At 37.6% G+C, this 18020-nt stretch overlaps 1 protein-coding gene across 12 annotated transcripts in view; it reads right to left on the reverse strand.

Annotated features, from left to right (window-relative positions):
* TCF7 (transcription factor 7) overlaps positions 1 to 18020 on the reverse strand; it is a 153217-nt gene that overhangs the window by 20710 nt on the left and 114487 nt on the right. For 7 of the 12 annotated variants that reach the window (XM_087924380.1, XM_087924383.1, XM_087924381.1 and 4 more), the window contains exons 6-9: positions 12277 to 12363; positions 9381 to 9491; positions 6323 to 6485; positions 4511 to 4618 (exon numbers count right to left, since the gene is read on the reverse strand). In XM_087924380.1, coding sequence (XP_087780506.1) covers positions 4511 to 4618; positions 6323 to 6485; positions 9381 to 9491; positions 12277 to 12363 — 469 coding nt within the window. The remainder of the gene's footprint in view (positions 1 to 4510; positions 4619 to 6322; positions 6486 to 9380; positions 9492 to 12276; positions 12364 to 18020) is intronic. The other 5 variants (XM_087924384.1, XM_087924386.1, XM_087924385.1 and 2 more) reach the window with 1 other exon arrangement.

Here is an 18020-nt window from a genome sequence, read left to right on the forward strand (position 1 = left end):
TTCTGAATATTGTTTTAATGATTTTTTTTCTTTGTTACATTTCAAGATGAAGTCAAGTGCAGCTATATCCAGATATGAATCTTCTTTCTGTTGTCTCTTTCCATTTTTTTGCATAGTGAACTGCTATAAAATATGCAATGGTGCATCCCTGTTGCATTATACTGCAAAGAAATCCATCCCTTTTGCACTATTCACAAGATGTATCCAGATTTCTAAGGAATATTTTCCCTGAAGTGTTCGTCCTCAAATGCAATGTAAATTATTAACCTAGACCTAGATCTTCCATAGACCTGCATAAAGAAAAGTGCAGTATTCTCACATAACAAGTGCCCTGTTTAGCAATTGTTTGACAGTGGTCACACTGGTTCTTGAACTTATGACCATCACAGTGTCCCCGCGGTCATATGATCACCATTTGTACACTTTACAGCCAGCTTTTGACAAGTAGAGTCAATGGCAGTAAAATCACAAATCGTGTTTAAGTAGTGTCTTGCTTAATGATCAAAAGTGATTCACTTAACAACCATGGCAAAAGTGAGGTCATAGATCTGTTGTGGTCATGTGATTTCTTGCTTCATGTTATGATGGAGTTCCTGTTTCAGTGGCAAGAGTCCTTAAGCAAGGGCTATCTGCATGAAAGCCTGCAGCAATTTCTCTGGACTAAGGACAATTTAAATCTAGCAATATTAAACTGCCTGAATGCAGTTATAATATTCACATACAAGAATAATACGGTAAAGCATATTGTTGAGAGAGAGAGAAATCATTTATACTAATAATTATACATGAAATATTAATTTCTGATTATTATTTACTTTGAGAATACTACCAAAGTATTTCTCCTTTTCCCTATTGTAATTTTCATTATTTATAATGCGTGCAATCTAATTCAAACTCGTGTAAATTTAAAATACAAAAATTCTTCTTATTGCCTGATTATTTTTTTAACCAATTTTATATTGTCAGCATGAGGAGGAAATAAATAGTTTCTTGATGACAGCAATCAATTAATGAATAAAGAGATGTTTAAAAAATTAAATCCTTATACAATTTCAAGGTGAAGATCCACCTTAAAGCAATTGCTTATTTTTCCCCACACAAAAATTAAGTATCTTAGTCAGGCATCACATCTAAACATTTGCTTAACACCAAAAAAGGATGTAGCCTTTATTGTCACTTACATAGTTTGAATATTCTTGAGGCAGTCTTGACAGGAGAAATTTAGCCTTTTTAATGCCCAATCCCATTTAAGTGAAGGAGCGCTGAATAATGTCTTCTTCTCTGTCCTTCAAATAATTTTCCAATGCCCCTCTTCTCTTTTTCAACTGTCTGGTGTCCTTGTAACATTCTGTGGCCGTCTACTTACCAAGGAGCGTAGGTGAGCATGGAATGATGCAAGGACATGCACAGGCAGTCAAAAAATTGGAAAAGGGCATTAGAAGAATATTGGAAAGACAGTGAAGCAGAGGCACTGAAGCTAGTATACTATGAAAGTTTACTAAATGCCAAAGATACCAAACTGGCCTACAAGAAAAATCAAATAAAAAAAAATAGAAAAGAGACATAGCAAGGCAAAATATTACATGGCCAGGACGCACAAAAAAAGCAGCAGGCAAAGGCAGATAACAACATGATCAGGTAATGGCTAAGTGCAGAAAAAAGAGACAATTCTGGCTGTACAAGATCACACTTTAAGAACAAAAGCCAGAATTGAGAAGATGGCAATAGAGAACAAATGCTGTCCCTGCAAAGAAGCTGAAGAAACCGGGGACCAACTAATTGGTTGCTTCAAGAAGATTGTGTAGACTGACCACAAACAATGGGATGACAAAATAGCAACAATGGTGCATTGGAATATCTGTAAGAAATACCACTTGCCTGCAAACAAGTACTGATGGCACAATAAAACAGACAAATTAATAACAAATTAAGAAGCTAAAGTCCTCTGAAACTTCAGAATTTAAACAGATAAGCATTTGTCACACAACACTCCAGACTAAACAACTGATAGAAAAGACTAAAAAATCTGGATAGTAGATATTGCAATACCTGGAAACGGAATAGAAGAGGAAGAATTGGAGAGAAATCACAAAATACAAAGACCTGCAGAAAGAAGTAAGGCTGTGGCAAAAGAAAGCAATGACAGTACCAATAGTAATAGGCACCTCAGGCACAATTCCAAATTCTGAACCATCACTTGAACACTATCAGCATGGACAAAGTCACCATCAGTCAATTGCAAGAGACAGCTTTACTTGGAAGAGCGTACATCTTGTAACAATCCCTTTAATGTTATTAAACAAGAACATCTGCCTATCCCAGGTCCTTGGCAAGGACTCAGTAGGTGGATAAAAATGCCAAATCCAGTCTAATTGTGTGTCCAACTATAATGATGCCATTTATTTTGGTTGTTCATAAAGACACATTTTCCAAAACGTTTTGGAATGGAATGTTTTGACTGTGAAATAGGAGGCTTCAAAGATTTCAGGTTCTTTCTAATCTGAAAATTGGCTGTGGATAATTGAGATCATTTTTTGGAATGGACCATTTCAAGATTGGATACTTTCTGAATACTTGGAATGTCACATGGTGAACCTAGAGCATTTGGAAAAATATCCTGTTTTGAGATTGGAACATTTCATAGCAGAATGTTTTATGGCCCTCTACTCATAAAGCATCAAGCTCAACAACAAAAAAGGGACAAAGAAAAGATGGAGAATAAAAAAAGGTAGCAGAAGTCAAAGGTAAACGTTCAGGAAAAAAAAATACATTTTTGACCACTGGGTAAACCAAGGTAAGGGTGTGGAGATGCAGGTCTTGTGGCAACCATAAATTATGGGCAGAGGCATAAAATATAAAATAAGTGGAAGTCAATGCAAAGGATAGTAATGTATAGTTCTTGCAGAGAAGAAGCCACACGGTGACAAATAGAGAAGATAAATGAGTAGCCAAAATCTGCAGGTTTTTTTTTTAAAACTATATAGAGATTTATTAAGGAAAAAAGTCCAGGGAAAGGAATATTTACTATAAAACAAATAACATACAGAAAACAAAACCATGTTGGTGAGAAAAGTAAATAAAAAGAGTAAAAAAAGAGGATAGAGATAGAATGAAACAAGTAAAAGCTAAAGGGAAGACAAGAATAAAGGAGAATAAGGTGAAAGAAAATACCACAATTTTTAAAATCAATATTCAAAAGTTGGAAATAACATCTTGTGTAAATATAAGAAAGAAAAGCATCTTTATGTTTTATTTATTCTATCTGGATAGAATGGAGAATATAAAAATGAAACAAAATGAAGGATGTGTTGAGTTGGAGCAACAGCTCTGTATTAGATAATCTGAGGTACCCAGTCAGAAATAATTGCAATTAATGTCAAAATGCTGTATGAAAAAGGGAAAATTATGCTAAGGTATGCAAAAACTATGCAAAGAAAGAAATGCTTACAGGTCTGCTGTTTCAAAGAGAAAACAAATACTGAAAGTTGAAATGATAGATCCCAGCAGGAATCAATTTAAGAGAATAGGCCCCAAATACCACTCTGGGGAAATGAGGGGGAGGGAAGAGGAAGATAAGGTTCAGCAGGGTGTCATATATATTGGCAAAATAAATAAACAAGAAACCAAACTAGGAAAGAAAATGAAGCGTACAAAATAGAAACCTATCAAAAAGCAGATTTATAAACCCCCAACTGTAAATACTCAACGTATTTTAGAATACCCCATTCCCAATATGTCCATCTGTGACCCAATCAGAGGAATTGTGGACAAACACAATCATCCATTCTCATGGCAAATAGAGATAATGGCACTAAATACATTGAACCTCTTTTTGAGTTGCACTGAAGTTAACATTATAAGATCCTGCTGAAACCAGTGCCTGAAGGGCAGTTACAGTAGAGTTTTAATCTACTCTCAATATTCTGGCTTATAATAACCTATTGAATTCACATCCTAAACTCAATGGGAGAACCTTTCCTCGTGCTCCCACTCCTTGGACAGTGATACCACTAATTCTTGAGCACAATTTGCTGTCAATTCTCTTCCCCCCTCCATCCTCCTTCACCCCTTGAGAAAGATTCATCTGAAAGCAGGAGCTTGTGTATGTGTGAATTATGACTTGCAATATATTGTGAGAAAGTGATGGCAGGGCAGCAGAAAAGAGAATCCCATTGAACTTAGAAAAGTTCTTTTCAATGTTAAGCTCAGAACATTTTCAGGGTAAAATACAAAATAAAATATTCTTGTCATCAATATTGCTTGGTCTTCTTCTACCACTTCTACCAGTTTCATATGACCTTTACTATTCATAGTTCAGATAATCTAGTTAAAGCTTTTGAAACCAGTCTTCAATGAAGTCTCTCACTGGGTTGGCATCACTGACAAACTACTAAGGCAGATAACTGAAAGCCATTAGTGGCAAAGATGAAGAAGCCTGGAGTTATTTATGAAGCAAAAATATCTAGTGTCCCACACAAACTCTGCCACACCAGAGATCCCAAATACTCACATAGTTATCTCTTGCAGACCAGCCAGGATAAAGCTGCATGTGAAGCTGCCTTTCCTTGCGGGCCAGTTCATAATACTTGGCTTGCTCCTCTCGTGACAATGCGTGCCACTGAAAAGGAACCATAGAAAACAATGAGCACCCAAGATATTTACAGTGCTGTCACATCCTGAGATCAGAAAAGGGTACTGTTGCCTTCCAGGTGTTGGTAGATTTTAGCTCCCATCAGCAGCAACCAGCCACATTCTTAAGCAAGATCTAAAATATATCTAGAAATCTTAATTCTCTTTTAACATCTAATTCATTGCACAGATGCAAGATGGGTGGAAGGAAGATCAACATATTCCCAATGATTCACCCCTTAACTTTACATATGGTATTTGGAAACATTTGGTTGCATACATCTGATCTTGATAAACACATGAAAGAAGAATCATCCACATAGCAGAGCAGAATGAGGAATTGGTGACTTTGCAGATGTTGCTGAACTACAACTTCTAGACATTTGTTTATTAATTACATCGATTTATATAGCCACCATCTCACAGCAGTGAATCTGAAGAATGGCCAGCAGGAAAAACAGTACAGTTTCAACTCTTGTGATTAGGTAATGCTCCATTTCCCCCTTCCACCTACGGGTTTTCTGTACCAGAACATGGAAAAAAAGATGCAGCAATAGCAATTTTATTTTAGCATTTCTTCGTTTCTCAAATCCCCAAATCACCAATTACTAATACAGTCACTGTTATTCATTTGCATATGCCTGTGCTTATCAGTTTTTATGGAAACTGAAGTTCTCTGTGGAGGAAGCAACAGCAAAAGTTTATTAAATAAAGATAATTCAATCTCTTATTCTATAAATAAACTAAATCCTTGTACATTGTTAAAAAAAAACAACAACACCCAAATTTAGGAATAGAAGATTTTGACCAAATTCACCAGCAATTGTTTTTACTTTTTTAATGCAATAAATAAGTATATATATCCACTTTACATTTTTACTATTTAAAATAAGATCAGAATTTGGGATAAAATTGAAAGTTAAATTATATGATTGGCCAAAAAAGTAAATTAAAATACCACTGGTCTCTGAAAATCAAAATGAAAAAGCTTCCTCAGCTATAATAAATTAGTTGAGCAGCCTTTGGTAGGCCATTTCTCATGTTACATCCCTTCTCCAAAATGACAATAGTTGGCAGTGTTGTGTGGATCCGTACTTTGTGGAAGGAAAAATATTTTAGATGTAGAAAGTAATCTACAAATAATCATTTTGAGTTTCCTGACGTGTTTTGAAAGTCAAGGATAATGAAAACTAATTCATAATCTGCTGATGCAGGGACTTCAAAACAATCTTCCGAAAACAAACTGGAAAAAGCAAAATGTTTGTGTGTGTGTGTGTGTTGTATTTTTTTAAGCAGTCCTTTCTGCAGCAGTGCAGAAGTTTTATTATAAATTTCATTACATTTTCAAAGCCCATCCAAATGCACTGAAACAGTTACAGGGACCGTTAAAGTCTAAATATGGAGAAGATGCAGCAAAACCATAGAGACCTCAGCTATGGAAAAGCATGTTGGTATACTGCAAACTGCACGCCAATCAGGCCACTATACAGCTGGACTATTCGCCTACATAGGAGAATAATTTTCAGAGCCTTTCACCAGCCTCTTTCCCAATCCATGGGAGCAATATCTCAGCTGAAAATAATGTTTACAACTAAAATCCAGAAATTCTGAAAAACCAAACAACTCATTCACTGTGAACCTTTCCTAATGCCTATATATCAATCAAAGCAAGACAGACCACTTGTGCTCTTACCCGTCTTCCTAAAATTTGGTTGATTGCGGCGCTTTCCTTCAAGGTGCATTCAGCAATGACCTTTGCCCGCATTTCTTTCATGTACAACATAAAAGCATTCAAAGGCTTCTTAATGGTAGGCTTCTTAGCTTCCTTTTCTCTCTTGGGTTCTGATTGTGACTTCCTTATATGAAAGAGAGAAAAAACCCATTGATAATACAGGGTCTTACTTCAGGACTGCAGCCTCTTAGAAAATAATAAACAATAAGGATTGACAGTGTAGGATTAAAAACCCATGAGCCAATTAAAAGAGCAAAATATGTTTTCTAATGGTAGCCAACTCTAAGACATTATCACTGGAGATATAATTTTGGGGTCTCTATGGTCCAAAATATTCTACGAAACATCCTATTGAATCGATCCAGTTCAATTAATTTGCTTTGTTAATATGACATATGACATATCCATGTAGGAACCGCCATGTTCATTACTTTGCCTGGTAGGACGGAAGATATTGTTTTTGAACTGTTACAACAGATGTGTGCCTGATTAGGTCTGATGAGTAACGAGCAGAGTGCAACCTTCCAATCTGTAACCCTTAAAACGAGGCTTGTGGACACTGGCTTTGTAAATGAGAAGCAGCAGCTGCTCTTCCGAAAGATGAAACTGGTAGGAAGCATGCCAGGAGAACATATCAGACCACCTATTCTTGCCACATTCCTCCCACCTGAAGAAGTTCCTTTAGGACAAAGGTGTCATACTGGCAGCCCACAAGCCAGATGCAGGCCACGCCCACCCCAGCTCGGTGAAGGTGAAAACCGTTGCGAAATGTCACCTGATGGCAATGTGACGCTGTGAGTTTGACACCCGTGCCTTAGGAGAAGCAGCTTATGACAAGTGTTCTGTGAAGTGAGGAAGGCAGAGGTCAGAAAGTACTGTATTTTTATCATGGCTGCCCCCGTCTAAGACAGCCTTCCAGAGACTTTTTACAGACTGAACTTTTCTGGAGCACCTTTATGGATGGATATAAATAATTATTACTTGGATATTAATTATTATTCATTATATGTCGTTCTTGAGCTATGGTGGTAATTGGGACCAGAATTTCCATTGATAAATGAAGTAGTCATAAAGCATGATCTGACATTTAGTGAAAGCAGTCCTAGCACTCCCCATTGCCATTATTACCAACTGACCCAAGCTTCTCCCAGCCTGGTCCCTCCTAGTCCCTTAAGTTTGGAACTGCCTCCTTTTCAATTCTCCCATCCTCTTATCAACGCCCCTCCCCCAATCTCTGCCCTTATGGCCACTTTGCATTCTGCCACTTGTGTCAGTCCTGCTTCCCTGTGCTCACTGGCCATACTATCCTCAGCTGATTTTTGTCATCTTCTTCCTCCTGCTGCTAACTAGTCGTGCCCAGCCTGGTTTGAAGGTCTTCTCCTTGAGGGTCACTTGTGCCACTCTCCAAATAACATGCACAATTCCCAGACCATCTAAAACAGTGGTCACCAACCAGTGGACCAAGGACTCTGGTGGTCCGTGAGAAAATTTTGGTGGTCCACAGAAAAATGTCATCCCCAAAGCAATAATACAGGCTATGCCGCCCACATGGCCCATGGGAACACAAGGCTTGCATTGCTTGCATTGCAAACAACATGAGGTAGTGAGGGGAGGATGGAAAGGGAGGAGGGAACTTGCCCCACTCGTCCCACACACCTGGCCTGGCCACCAGGCTGCTTCTTTCTGCTTCTTTCTTCTTCTGCTTTTGGCTGCACGCAAGGAAAGCAGCAAAAGTCTTTCTTTCTCTCCCCCAAACTCTGCCAGAAATGAGTCTTTGGGACCCTGCAATGCACCCTGCTCCAAGATGCAACAAGTCGGAATTTTGGGGGAGAGAAAGAAAGACTTCTGCTATTGCTGTTTTCCTTGCATGAAGCCAAAAGTCTCTCTCTATCTCTTCCCATGAGAATGGAACTGGAGATGGCATCCTGCGATCCCAAATAAAGAATGATCGATCGATAGGAAAATGGGATGGGGAATTTTCCTGCAGACTTCTTTGGGAATTTTCCCAGGGTCTCTGGTCCATGGGATTTAAAATTTTCTCTCTCTCTCTCTCTCTCCCCCTGAGAACGGAACTGGAGATGGTATCCTGTGATCCCAAATAAAGAATGATCGATAGGAAAACGGGATGGAAAACTTTCCTGCACTTTTTGGGGGATTTTCCTAGGGTCTCTGGCCCACGGGATTTAAAATTATGAGTTTGGTGGTCCCTGGGGTCCAAATGGTTGGCGACCCATGATCTAAAATTCATGAGAAGGCCATGCCTGCTGTTCTCCAAATCATTTGCACCATTCTTCTGATGCTTCACAAAACCTTTGAAAAGCCTCTGAGGCATCCTGAAGCATTATAAGAACAGCATGAGCTTTTTGAAGGATAGTGTGAGTAGACTCTAGAAGAAGGCCTAGCAGAGTCAGATGCTGCCTCACATAGGGCAGGCTAAGCACACCTTTTTAGCAGGAGGGAAAAGATGGGTATAGCAGGAACTGCGGAGTGTGGGGTAGCAAGAGCTTTGAGCTGTGCCACCAGTTGTGGGCTTGAACTGAATTAGAGGCTGGGAGGGGGACCAGCTGACTGAAATTGCTGAAGACCGTAGGCCTCTACTTCAGCCCCAGGGTTGCCACCACTGCCAAGGAGTGCTGCTGTCCAGGGCAAACGAAAGGGCAGGAATGGGGGAAAGAAAAAAAGGAAGGCTGGGGTAAGTGTCCCTGCAGTCATAAATGTGGCCAGACTTCCATAGATGATCACAGGAGCTCTGCAATGTCTACAATTTCGAGGACCATTCATAAGTACCATACATTCAGCACCACTGTAACTTCAAACGGTGGCTGAACAAATGGTTGTAAATTGAAAACTACATTGTTATGTCTTTGTTGTGCATAGTAGTACATTTATTTTCTGGTGGAAAGTTTATTGTGTCTTACTGTGTTGCTGTAAGTCTTAAAGATTCAGCAGCATATAAATGCAACATATAAATAAGTGGCACAGTACCTATAAATCTTCAACCCAGTTCTTGGCTACTTACATGCTTCGGTCGTAATGATCCATTTCTTGTTTCCCAGATGGAGATGTGATGCCCGGGTGTGGGAGGCCTGGTGCATGCATCCCAGAGCTAAGCATCAAAGGATGTGTAATCCTGCAATATAACACAGATTTGTTACTGCCTGGACTTCTAATGCATTACATTAGAATGGGATTTGTACAGTAGTTGCACTTGTTTCTAGATGTGGGGAGAGACTGTTTCACAGAACTGTGTGTGGACATTGGTGTAACAGCAAAGTTTGCTAACTTCCATGTAGGTTGACATTTCCAGAGACATAGCACAATATAAACTGAAGCCTGGGTTTCTAAATTCTTCTGGAACTGCAGCATAATGGATCCTTGGGCACTCAGCTGCTCTATTCTGAATTAGACTGAGAAATACAGCAATGGCAGCCAAGAGCTAACCTGCACTTGAATAGAATTTGGTTTTCAACCAATGTGAGACAAGAGTGGCACTGGGTGGCACTTTCTAACTTGATGTCGTTTTCCCTACAATGGCTGTTGGAGCAAACTAACACAAATATTACATGTCAAAATGACAACCTCCCATCTGCTGCCATCATCTTTGGTTATCCTGAAATTCTGTAAGGAAGCATTCTTCCTCGATGGAGGACACCCAAGAATGCTTTGACAAAGCTCTTAGTAAAGCTTATGGCAATGCTGAGTCAGGCAGCGCCAACTCCAACTTGGTATTTTCTTCTTACAATGCCTGTAGTTAAATAAAGACTGCAAGACTTAATTTGCTGTTTGATTAAAGAGCTGTATTTAACAGTTCCTTACTTGAACCTCAGGTTTAAGTTCTAAGAAAAATAAAAAAGGGCTGGGGAAAATTTTATGCTGATTTTCTGGCTTCAGTTTTCTGCAATAATTATTTTATGCAAGTTGTTCTTGCCAAGGAAACTAGGCTGTTGGATGACTAAGTCCATTTTAGATGAGGACCTAGACTTGGCTTAAATGCCAATTCTTTGCCAAGAATTTCTTAGCCTAACTTCCTATGATCTGCATGAGAGCCTATGGCTTTAGTGCTATACAAATATTGAATGGCCCTTTCCCTTTCTCCAGTAATTCTGAACACAAAGAGGTATTAGAAAGTGAGGGCCACATTCCTTGAGTTTTCATAAAACAGATCATAGGCTAATCGTTTGCACATTCTTCACCAGTTTTGAAGAATACTTTCAGCATTATCGAAAGATGCTGTCAATTTACTGAGCATCATGACTAAAAGCTTGAGACAGCAGATTTGCCCATGGGAGACAACCAACTGTTCATTAGCTCTGTTGGCACAAAAAGAAATGATGCTTGATATTAATCTACTGGCATAGCTTGAAGCTTGATCATTATCTGTCAAGGTGTGCGTTCTTGTCTGAAAAATCTGCCTCATTTTCTGTTGTTAATGGGAATGCTGCTATGGCAAAGAATGAAACTACCAGATAACTAGGAGGTCTGTAATGCATTTATCTTAAATATTAAGATACTTAGACAGGCACAGGTGCCTGAGGCAGAGTAAACATTAAGGTAATGGCATAATAATACTATAATAGTAAAAATAATGATGTGCCTTTCCCCATTATGACTCCCAGAATGTCTTCATCAAGAGACTTATTAGGACAATACAAAGCAGAAGCCAGAGGAGAAATGCAATGAATGGTGCTTGCACATACATTCCCTGTAGGTTAATGTATATTCCAGCTGGACCTTCTCAGTAAAGTAAAGTAAAGAGAAAATATTTATTTTCTCAAGTAAAGAGAAAATAAATTTGGCATCCAGTTCATTCCAATTAACTCCCCCAAATTTACAGCTAAGTAGAACATATCCCAGCCAACTGATCAAATTCTTTTATGATGATCAAGAAAGCCCATGACAAATATGTATTCCCTTCTGAAGTCTTTTTTTTTAAAGTTTTGTATGAGAAATCTGCATACCACTTAGGTGTGGCTGGAGAAATAGAAATAGTCTAGGCATTTGTCTGGTATGATAGCACACTCACATTTGCATTGCAATCCTCAACTGTTGCAAATCATTTTGCCGCACACTTCCATAGAAGCAAAGCTAGTATTTGATACTAGCTTGTGGCCACCAGGATATTGGTGGAATGAGGGGAAAAGTGTAAACCCTCTGTAACTCAACAGAACAAAAGTGCAATTGAGAAAAAGCGAAAATGGGCTCAACGGATGCAGCACATAAGGTAGAGAACTGGTAGTTTGAGTGCACCAGGTTTTCTGCCCAATTTCTACTTCTGTTAAAGATTACTAATTGAACAAAGTTGTAAGGACGTCCATTATTTCTCGAAGCTACACCAAGTAGACAATTTTATTTTAAAGGTAGCCAACAAGATATTGCTTCTTTTTCTCTTTTGAGAACCCAGAACAGCTTGAAAAAGAATCACTAGTAAGGACACGTATCGTTATTCTACTGAAGTCCTTAGAAAAGAGCCTTTGCAAAATTCTGCACAGCTTCAAAATCTGAAAAGAGGACTGAGGGTAGAGACCTAATATATAACAAGAAGCATTTTGGAGAGAGCTTAAATAATTGTGGACAATAAAAACTCATTGGAGCATTTTCAGCTCTCCTTCATTTCCATTCCTAGATACTTGACAATAAGAGACATGTTCTTTGGCTTTGCGACATCTTGTGAGGGTTCTCTCTCTCTACTGTCCTACTGTTGTTGACCCCAACCAAACTGTGCTTCTCCTCTGGAAGGTCATCCAATTATTTATTTATTTTTGGTCCGAAAAGTTTGTCTGCTTAAAATAAGAGAACTCCTTCCCTGTTGCTGCCATCTGGACATGAGAGCTTCTCCCTAAATCCTGCAAACTTTCCTGGCTTGAATTGCAACAGAAGCAGAGCAACATATCCTGGCTCAGGCAGCTTATACTTACCTGGAGAAAGTAGCCCCAGCAGAGAGCGCCGACGTATAGGGCTGTCTAAATCCACATGACTGGAAAGGGCAGACAGGCTGGCTCTGCCTGGGAGCAGGAAGAAAGAGGCTATAAAGCATCTACACCCATGTCACTTTTCCTGCATACTTTTTCCCCCATTTTTTTGTCTGGATTCATAGCTGGCTAAAGTTGGGAACTTGTATGTTGGGGAAAGGAAAACTTTTTGTTACTCATAGGCTTTTGTCTAAATGTAGACATGAATAGAGAAGAGTTTTCTCTAGAGTTTTTCTAGAACTCCACCAACAATGCTTAAAAGCTACCTGTAATGACTATATGCTTTGAAACATGGCTAGAGAAGTAGGCTTTCATTCCTGGTTGAGCCACCCAATCAGGTAGAAATGTTTGGCATAACCCTTTCCCCCATGCATCAAGGGATTCATCCAGTCTAGTCACTTGGATGCAAACAAGCAATGCAAAATTAATATTCCTAGAAATCCAGACAAATATTTCTGTCATCTATGCCTTCTTTGCACTATTAGAAATCAAGGTCTAAATGAACGTTTCAAAGCCATTTCTTAATTGATGCTCTTGAGTCAGTCTGAAATGACACCAGTTTTATCACTTGTTCTCTTACATAAATTACACTTACAAACTTGCTCTATTCCAACCATACTCCAAACAGTTACAGAAGATTACATTTCAATAGTGAAAGACATTGTTCTTGACAGCGGCTAGAATTGTATTTGCTAAGAATTGGAAAAATGAAAAAATACCTATGCAGGAGGAAGTTGTTAAGAAAATTATGGATTGTGCTGAAATGAGTAAATTGACATTTGAAATCAGAGGGCAAGAAGATAAGCAATTTTATATGATATGGGATTTGTTCTATCAATGGTTGGACAAAAAGACATGGTAATGTAATAGATTAGATACTTTTGTAATAGAAGTTCAATAGATTGATATAAAATATAATACAGACATATATAACCATGGGATGAAAGTACAATATACATTTCAAAATAAAATTTGAAATATCTCATATAAAATGATGGAATAAATAGTTTAGTCATGGATGATTAATAACTGATAAATATATAAGCATATGTTAGTTTGACAATGTGAAAATCTATATAAACTGTGAGTAATGACTATGAAAGGATAGCACAAAAGATTAGTAACCAACTGACACACTGTATGCATATAAAATGGAAGATGGTTTAAAAAAATAGTGAAAGACATTGTTTAGCTTTGCACATCTTGACTTTTTTTCCTTTCTAAAAAGGGCTGAAATCTCTTGGGTTTTATTGTAAAAACCCCCACTCCAAATTCAAATGCAAATCCAAATCCAAGCACATTCCCAGTGTGCTCTTGGCAAAATGCCAAACAAATACATGCATCTTTGGTTATTAGCCAAGACCTGTGTGTGGGATGCAAAGTTGGCAAAAATAATTTAGCATTACATCACAGGGAAACATGAAGTGACAAGTGATCAGAGGACTGGATTGGGAATGCTTCTGTAAAATTCAACTGAATCCAGGACAATATAGTAGACTCTTCTTTATAGAAGCCTCCACATAAAAAATGTAAAAATAGATGATTTATACTTTTTCTACTCTTGTTAAACAGATAATGGCTTGCAATAATCTATAGCTAGGAAGCAGTGGATCATACTGTGAAATTCTGAGAAAGTATCAGTATCTGCTCTAATTACTAATCAGTTTTTAGTAATTAGATTTAGTAATTTTAGTAACTAATCAGACCACATTTGAAGCATTCCACCTAGGAGGAAATTGCCTACTCTTATTTTAATCCAAACTATGATCTGAGATAGTGTTTCCCCAACCTTTTATCTTCCAAAAGTATGGACTTTTAGTGCCAGAATTTCCTAGCCAGCATGACTATTGTTGAGAATTTGTGGATGTGAAGTCCATCCATTTGGAAGCTGCCAAGATTGGAAAACTCTAATCCAAGACCACAGAACTTTACTTAATTATGATGGGATGAAAGCATCTAGTGGATATCTTGTTAAGAATCAAGAATTTAATTAGTATATACTGCTCAGCTATCTCAAATACAGGAACAACCATGCTGAAAGCAATGCTGGTGAAAACTCGTGGCAAGGTCAAAAGGCTGGAAAGCATGTCTTAATTGTGGGGAAGATCATCAAACTTCAATAGATTAGATCTGCAGGTGTGGACAAAGCCAAAAGGAAAAATGTGCACTAATGGTGTTAGTATTGAAAGAGATTTCCCATTTTACAAGGCCATATGCAATGGAACCACAGAATGTGAAATGCATGAATGAATATACCTCAACCTTTTGAATGCAGAAAAGAAGCACATTAAGGAAAGAGTAATTTTATATGGTCTGGAATAAGTCAAATTTAAATGAGATGATATATTCAGGGTATGAGACCGTAAGAAGGAATAAAATAGCAAAGGCAATGGTGTGACAACAGAATGGAAAGAATAATTATAATTATGTGTTCAGTTATAATCCAGTAAATCATAACAATTGAAATTAATGTATTTTCAATGAACATGGTTACACAAGGTTATGTATTCACTACAACACAGGGGAAAGAGGATTCACTACCTCTTTGGGTAAAGAGGTAGGCTATAGCAAACCTTAAGTGGAACTGAATGAAACACATTGACATGCAGTATTACAAATGGATAATTACAATGCAAAAGAAACAAGATTTCAAATGGGCAAATACAATAATGCAGGACATAGAAAGTTAAGAATTCTGTGAGCAGAACTATTTTTGTTATTTATATTTATTTTAAGCAATATAAATATAGATCATACACTGGAACATTAACTACACAATATCCTGGTCATCTCCCTTAAGGATTATGCAATGAGCTCTATGTGAGGCCGTCTTTAAACAGTATCTGGAAACTGCAGCTGGTGCAGAATGTGGCTACATGAGGAGTCTTGGGCCTCCAAGGATTGTGCAAGGAACCCCTCTGCACCATGAGCTGCACTAGATGCCAGTTTGGTTCCAAGTCCAATTCATGGTTCGGTTATTGCCTTTAAAGCCCTTCATTATGGCATGGGATCAGGTCACCCGAGGAACCATCTTGTCCCAGTTACATCAACCTGTCCCACACAATCAGGCAGAGAGGATATGTTAGAGACCTATCAGTTAAGAATTTTAACTGGCAGAGTTTAAGAAAAGAGCCTTCTCTGCCATTGCCCCTGCCCTATGGAATATCTTGTCTTTAGAGGTGAGGTGGGACCCACCAGAAGGATGTGAAGACCTAGCTCTGCCAACTGGCATGGTGGAATCAAAGAGTGGCTCACAACCCTGAGATTGGTGGTGGCTTGATGGTGCTCAAGATTAAAAGAGCTTTCAGAATAAGCTACCAAAATAGCTAGTGAAAGGTAGAGAATGAAAGCCTTGGGTAACAAGTAGCATACAATGATGGAATATAGATTTGCAGTTTCAAGTAAGAAAGGACAAGTGAAGCTATCTCAATCAAGAAGGTCACCAAATAAAATAATGTATCATGAAAAGAACAAGTGAAGAAAATCAGAATTAACCCTCAAAATATACACAGCCATTATTCAAGCGATCTAATAAGAGGCAAAGAAGTCTAAAAAAATGTGGAAGTTCAGGAATGAAATATTTCACAAAGATGCTTATGAAATGACAAACATTTGTGTAGAAAGCAAATATTCAAAAGCCAAATCCCCATGAAAGTGAAATAGAACAAGCAACAAAGCAGGAGGGCAAACAGTTGCATACTAATGAATATGGAATAAATCTAAGTTTCCAAAATGTTGGAAAAGATCAACAAATATAACTATACCAAACAAGGAAGATAAAAGAGAGGTGCAAATTAGTGAGCCACTGCACTAGATGTTTATTTGAGCAAAAATTTGCTTAGGGCCTTAGAATAAAAAATAAAGACACATATAGGTTGAAACCAGAAGGATTAGGTGATACGACCTTAACATCCAGAGAACTACTGGTAATATCTATTTCTGCTGGCATTGTCTTCATCTTCTTTCTTAGTTAACATAGTTATCAATACCAGAAGACAAATTGAGGTACAAAGAGAAGGAAATATTAAGTCTTTATACTTTCTAAAGTCCCAGTTTTCTATGTTCCATCCCCGGACACACCTGTGATTCTTAATTGCAGAAAAACTACGTGAGTATTCAAACTTATTTCAGAAAAGTTGAAATCAAGTTGTTTAAATTGGGGGAGGGGGGAAGGAAAAGTATAAATGACACCTGGATGATTCTATTTTAGAGTCTTCGAAGACAAAGAGGCTTCCCTTTCAACCTAGATATGTTGCCAATAGGAAGAAAACCTAAAGAGGAAGATCTCTGGCAACATTACTTCCCTTTCCAAGATACCAGAAGTTTGAAATCATCATAGAAGAAACAAGATGTCTAGATAAAAGGAAGACAAGAAGATAGCAGAGAAGCAAAATGGGTTTTCTACATCTGTTTTTGCTGTGAAAAGTATTTGTTGGAGAAAATAGTTATACCTGTATGGCTATTTGAGGAGGGATAACATCTGAAAATGTATTCCAAGTAACAGTGACATAATATTTGCACAATAACTTATCAGTAGAGCCAGATAATTTTCATCTGAATAATTCAAATGAGATCTTGTCAATCTCTAACAAAAACAGACAAATTACTGTTAAAATAATTTCCAGAGAACAGAAAGCCAAATAAAATCATTTTTAAATATGTGCATGTTTGTGGTGTGGTACCAGAGAAGAACAGAACCATTGGGATAATGCCTATCTCAAAGTAGTAGGTGAAAACAGTGATTAAATGCAGGTTTCTTACACTCTGAAACCTATAAAAAAACAAATCTTTGTGTGGAAAATCAGTAGAAGCTTGGTAAAGAGAAGTCCTTCAAATTGTAGCTTTTATTTATTTATTCATTTATTGTTTATTATTTATTATTTGTTTATTCATGTAAGAAGCATAGTAGCATACCTTTTGAGAGTTATCGACAACCTTGCAAAATCACCACACTCTGGATCTTGCTTTTATGAAATATATCTTTTTTATGGATTCTTAAACCCAGATGGGTTGAAATGAATTCTTTGATTAAGAAAAAAAACCTTTTGATAAAGACTTCCCATTCTTTAGAAATATAGGTCCTCTTACGCTCACAAATAAATTAAATGCAAAACAGACAAGTATAACTAGAGAGTTCTGATTATAAGGGAAAGTAAATGATCACTGAGCTAAAGCTACTTAATTAAATTGTAGTAATAAAGTAAATGAGGCAAACAATGTGGTTGACATCTAATTGTCCAGACTTATGAAGTCAGAAGACCCTAAAGAACTCCAAATGATTTTTCCAGTTAGATGAATGGCCAATATTGCAAATGCAGCACATGCTGGGGCGGGGGGGAAGGGGGGATGAAATTTATCATAGAAACTGAAAAGGCTTGAACTGAAAGTCACTGAACAGGCAAAAAAGCCACTGGAACTGTAACAGACAACTTACTAAAAATGCAAATTCACTCTGGGGAGAGTGAAGCATGAAAACTTAGGAATTGTGAGGAAATATGTTAGAAATAAAAGAGAATCAATGTAATTAAATCAGTAAAGTCACACCGATCAGTAAAGTCAAATTTCAAAGTGTAGGTATCATTTTATCTTATCTCAAACCTTACATTCTTCCCCTGGAAAAGTGCAACCAAGCTCATACGACTTAACCATAAAATATTTTTTATTTGGGGTTTTAAGTTTACAGATAAAGA

Source organism: Pseudonaja textilis, chromosome 2 (genome assembly GCF_049901715.1).
Source record: "Pseudonaja textilis isolate UNSWEBS1 chromosome 2, rPseTex1.2, whole genome shotgun sequence".
Taxonomy (NCBI): domain Eukaryota; kingdom Metazoa; phylum Chordata; class Lepidosauria; order Squamata; family Elapidae; genus Pseudonaja; species Pseudonaja textilis.